This window comes from Antedon mediterranea, chromosome 5 (assembly GCF_964355755.1).
Source record: "Antedon mediterranea chromosome 5, ecAntMedi1.1, whole genome shotgun sequence".
Lineage (NCBI taxonomy): Eukaryota > Metazoa > Echinodermata > Crinoidea > Comatulida > Antedonidae > Antedon > Antedon mediterranea.
The window spans coordinates 2,424,948-2,431,013 of record NC_092674.1 but is presented as its reverse complement, the minus strand read 5'-3'; the positions used below and the strand labels follow the sequence as shown (position 1 = coordinate 2,431,013).

General features: G+C 33.2%; 1 protein-coding gene across 1 annotated transcript; it reads left to right on the top strand.

Moving 5' to 3' along the window:
* The first annotated feature begins 2,324 nt into the window (after positions 1-2,324).
* On the top strand, positions 2,325-5,334 carry LOC140049309 (uncharacterized). Its single transcript, XM_072094178.1, has one exon. It carries the CDS (start codon positions 2,355-2,357, stop codon positions 4,143-4,145), a length of 1,791 nt encoding a protein of 596 aa, XP_071950279.1. The 5' UTR covers positions 2,325-2,354; the 3' UTR covers positions 4,146-5,334.
* The last annotated feature ends 732 nt before the right edge of the window (positions 5,335-6,066 follow it).

The following is a 6,066-nucleotide window of genomic DNA, read 5'->3' as shown; positions in this document are numbered from 1 at the left end:
CAGCTGTATGAAGCATTGCATCTGTGCAAATGTTACTGCAGCTTAAATCAAATCAAATCAAATCAAATGTTAAAAGTACTGTTCACATCCTGAGGGGATTCTTTGACCTAATTGTAGTATTTAAAACGTGATTTCCCGCTGTCTAGACCGATTTAAGAGACGCTCAACCGGCCCATTGCTGAGTGCAAATCCCACCCACTCAAACCAAGTTGGGTGGAACACTACGTCGAGGGTTAGCCTGGATTTAGTCGTCACCGTGTTAGCTTAGTCTAACTGACTTTAGTTCCATTTCCTTTTTTATCAGAGAGGTGAAACTTTGTATGTATAAATAGCCACACGATGGAAGTTTACACACACATGATACAGAGACTACCTGATGCAGTGAGACACTACACGATTATTCTTCTTATCCACTGTAGCATATGATACAATCCAGTCTTTCTAGTGACAGTTTCTATATATGCAAGTCAATGCATTTCAAATGAACAGGTATGTTTTTTTTTTTCACTTTTGGAAAGCGTATTAATTAAAGTGTTTTTGTTAAACAAATATATCAATATTTTAATTTGTTTGAATGCTGATATTTTAACCATCATTTTCATTTTTTGGTACAGTAGCTTGGTTTAAAATTTTGACAAATGACAACGACATTTTTTGGGTGAATTGAATGGTTTTTTTTACAGAATACACTATTTCCTTTTAAAACATTTAAATAATCAGAAAAAGTCATGTGTCTCCACTTGATAAGGGAATGAACAAGGTACAGTACTGGTACTAACTTCTTGGGGGGTTGCCAATAAATTAAAAAATATTGAGTAATAGTATTTAAAGTCACCGCCATATAGTGACCTTCGCACAGTTTTCTAGTATACGCCTGGATGAAAAGTAAACAAATATTATTTGATTGCGACAAAATGAAATTGATAATAATAGCAGGCATTGAGTTATGCTTTGTTTTATTTTGCTATTCCATTGAACTTATAAAAAGCCCACATAAGAACAAGTACATACATGTACAGTACTATACTTGAATCTCCCCTAAGCCCTTGAAAGATAAGATTGTCCGAATACAATAGTTTGTTGACATGGTTAAACAAAGACACAAACTTAATACTCCACCCACCCACCCACCAACATTGCCTCCTACAGTTTTCTGCTGTGTAATTCAATTGTAAGATCCTTTTATTTGCTGTTCACTCAAGCGTATTATTCACCTTTGTGCAGACTTTATACAGTTCCCACCTATTTGAGCATTTTCTTTTATGCTTGATTAAAAATGAAAAGATCTTTTTGGGTGGGGTTACATTAAAAGTTGTTTTTGGCAAAGTCATGTTCTAATATTAATACAATACCATTCTCAAGGTAATTTACATTAATTCAAGTAAAACCAGTGGGTATAACTAAACAGTGAGTACATTTACCTAAATATAAAGTGGAATTTTATTTCAAAATCTACTAATATGGTAATAAGTATTCATTCAAGTAAAATGAGTGGGTATTATAATAATAATTATATAAATTTGTCAATATTTATTGACTTAAGTAACACTTGCATATTTTAGTGTGATTTTCCGTTTTGTATTAATTTTTTTTGTATATATGGAATATTTATTCTGAAATAAAGTGATCAATTTAATTCAATAATAATTTGGGTATAGCTAGATAATTTTTAATTAATGTTTAATAATATTTATTTGGTCACTGATAATAATAACAAGGAGTAAGAATTACCAAAAGCCAAAACAGATTCTGGAGGCAATTTATGCATTACAGTAAATAAACAACTTTTAATTTAATTCAAAATATACATTGTGAAATAAATTAAGTCAGAGAAGTTTTCATGTCTTATTTTTAAATTTATTGGTAAAAAACTATGAAAACAATTCTTGAAAAGTATACTATCAAGATTATTTATTATTTCATAATATACAGTAATAATTTTAATAGCTATTTCTTGACAATCAGTATCTGACCTTATGTGTGTTTTAGTCATGGCAAACAAACAGATATATAAATACATTGCATTATGAAATAACATAGAATTGGAATAGCTGTTATGTAATCACACTTACATAAAATTACTCACAACAATTCTCAATGTATTTCACTTTAAAATAGAGGGGGTGTATGTATACCCACTCAAATAATTAAATTTAGTCATTGAACTTGATAACTGTATACCTGTAGTGAATCACCAATGAACCACTTGTCTTTATTATCATACTATATAGGTAGGTGGAATAGAGGCCTTCTCAACCAATCGCGATCATTTACAGCAGGATATAATGGAACAGTCCACTTATAAAACTAGTTGTACTAATGACATACAGTTTAGGATTGTGAGTGAAGTAGAAATGACAAGAGATACTTGTCTTCAAGAAACTTGTTCAATGTGTCCTGTGGCAGTCATGGAAGACCCTCCTAAGCAAGACCAAACTGGGTCCGAATCATTCTACGATCCTTTACCATCTGAATTAAAACAACAGGATGAATCTACTACGTTTATACAGAGTCGAGCTGCTTCTCTTGTACCAGATATAGACAGACCTCAAGTACCCAGTCCGGACATACCAATGGCAAGTAAAAAATTAATTAAGTATAGATTTGAAGCTGAAAATGCTAACAGGATTGCTAAAACTGATTCTGAAGCTATGTCTAGGCCTGCTATAATTCAATGGGCGCCTAGCAAGGGTTATCAACAGAGTGAACTCCATATGCACGTGAAAGAAACTACGGACCATTTGAATACAACACAGCTGAAATCAACGGCAGTAACGCATTCTGTTCCCGTTCATAGTAGCCCTGTTATGTCACAATGGACTAAACATATATACACTGATAAGGATTTACATATAAATCATGCAAAAAGACATGAAAACGAGACTGATTTACCAAAAGGAATGAAAGTACATTGTAAAGAAGGAGAACCAAATAGAACGGTAGATATAACGTCAGCTAGGGAAAGCCAGGAAGCAGAGCATGCACTAGATTTGTCAATTTCAAGGAAAACTCCGTCCCCAACAAATAGCACTTTATCCAGATCTAGCACCCCTTTGTCACCAACCACTATGCCTTTGACGCCCAATAGTCATACAAGTTTTACCGAAAAATTCCAAGCTTTAACAACGGAGGAACCTGTCCCGCAACAAACTCAATTAATGTATATGGACTTAAATCGTTTGAAAGAAATTTACACTCATAATATTAACGCGATGGTGAAAAGCCAAGCACATGACAGTAAGTGGCAGGACAACATACAAAATCCAAACACCACAAAGATTTACCCACGAGCGGTATTAGGTAACGGAGTAAAAGCCGCACCCGTTACTGTTAACGTTCAAAACACTGAATCCGGGAAAATGTATCAATGTCAACTGTGTAACGTAATGTTCAAACATCGTCACCATGTTGTTCGCCATATGCGATCACACACTGGAGAGAAACCGTTCCAGTGTCAGGAATGCGGGGCACGTTTTGCCCGTAAGTGTATCTTGACCAATCATATGCGAGTACACACAGGTGAGAAACCTTTTATTTGCCGTGAATGTGGTGATATGTTCAGTCGTAAACATCATCTCGTAATACATGTGAGAACGCACACTGGTGAAAAGCCATACTGCTGTGGAAAATGCGGGGCTGCGTTTTCGCGGTCTCACCATCTTGGACGTCACATGAAAACGCATGAACCTAAGCGAGGAATTGACGGAGCAGAAAATACAATAGAACAATACCAATGTAGTAAATGTCCCGCGAAATTTGCTCACCCTAATAGTTTAAGTCGACACATAAAAACTCATAACTTTTCTAAACTTGATACTTCGGCTACTGTACCGGCAGTATTCACTTCGCAAGCGACAACCAACTTAACACAAATCAACCAACCGTTAAACACTTTCACCTACCCGTTCCCGACAAGTTTTGGATTTGCTCTTCCGAGCAGAAGCACGTCAGCGCAAGATACTGTACCCAGAGTTAAGAGCGAATTTCCAGATTCAAATAACGTCGCATACAAGTTAGATAGCATTCCAATACCAAGAACAGATGTAGTTATTCCGTCTTCCTCAGGGTTTAGACCTTTGACCTCGGTTTCCGCATCTCTTTCGTCGGAACATTCCAAAGTAATTAAACAAGAGCTAAGTGATTGATACATATCATACATGCTAAGCAGGCAATTCTATTTTTCTACTGTAAAAATATTTTAATATTTCATGTAATATAATTATTGCTAAGAATTTATATCCAGCCTTTTGCCATGATTTACAATAATATTAAATTAATAAAAGAGTAAGATATTAAAAATATATATATATTTTTTTAATATTTATTTGTTTTTGGTACATAATTGTATATAGAAAATTATTCAATATTATATTTGAATTGATTGTAAAAGATTTGAATGTGCAAAATTTAATAATAAGTTTAATACACTATTTATTTATATAGGGTATCTTGTATAATTAACTGTATCTTCCAATTTCTAGTTTGTTTTAAATCTAAATAATGGTATCTTTTTTAAGCTGTACTGAATTGCTCATAGAGCTAGTCCGATATTCATACCTTCTTACAAGCCTTTGATATCACGATTGTAGATACTTTTTTATTTGTACAATTGCAATACAATAGGAAGAGATATCTTTCAATTCTCAATATCAACATTTTTTCAATCTTCTATCAACTAAAAGTCGTAGTTAGTCATGTCTCGGGTCACATTCTATGGTCACCGTACAGATAGGCTACTACATCAGTACTTCTATGAATGGATGACTAGTTGGTGACAAGAACGCTAGTTGGTCATACCCAGTACCGTTTTGATTTTACGATCCTTCGGGAAACCACCTCACGACGTTATCAAATAATAACAAGTTCAGTGTTGCTTTTGGTTTTGAATGCTCTGTAGAATGGGGCGCATAAGCAAAGAGTGCTTAGTGCAAAAGGTGATTATTATGTAATATTGAGAATTTCACACCATTGTTGGTGCTAAAGTATATTCCACAATTAATGTGGTATTTAATTTTGTAGTGCTAAATTAAACTATGTAAATAATATTCAATTTAGAAAGATATTTAAAAAGGTTTTCAATTATGAACCTTTGAAAATACCAAAGAATAAATTTTAAATTTTATATTAAACTTTTCTTCAACAATCACTCTTTGAAACTTTCACTAAACTAAAATTTCTGCAATAATTTAAATAAATAAGCAATTTATATTTATTTTTATATACTTTTTTATTTAAAACTAATTGTATGGATGAGTGTATATAAAGAGGAAAATAAATGTATTTGGTAAATAAAATATGTTTGCTATCTACAAACAAGCACAATGGTATGTTGTTCCTCTTCTGTTGTCTTTACAGGGCGTTTCCAGAATTGTTTAATGAGCTAACACCACAAAAAGTCCCATAGGTCTCTTTAATAGGGGTGGTGTCCCCTGAATATTGGCTATTCATTTCCCTCATGCTTCTCATATCCCCCTTGTATGTTTCTTTCACGGGCAAGTGTCCCCTAATAAATCTCTGTCTACACTATCAAATTAGTTTGACAAAAAAAGTTTGATGTGTCCAAATATGTACATGATGATTTATCATATCACTACCATATTTAACCATATCACTACCATTGGGCACATCACACTTTTTGTCATAAAGTTTGATAGTGTAGGCAGAGCTTATGAGTGTCCCAAAGGAGTAGTTCCGTTCTACTGTACCAGTTTTTAAACTCAATCTGTAAAGTATTAACCTATAGACTACATAAAAACCAAAAAGTGGTTTCACAGTATGTGGCAATACTGTTTATTTAATATCTGATGAGTTGGTTTCACACATAAGTGTGTGGCAACAGTACTGTTTATTTGATTGGTTTAAAATACCTAATCGTCATTTAAAGTCTGTAGAGGAACATTCATTTCTGGTTTGGTGGTCACGATTATTAGAAATTAATAATTACATATCTTGCACAACAATGATCATATTTAATTTTGGATATGGTTTAGAAAAATAAGCATAAGCATACAAGGAAATACCAATAAATAATAATTGTTTATTTATTTTATTGTTATTTCTGCATAT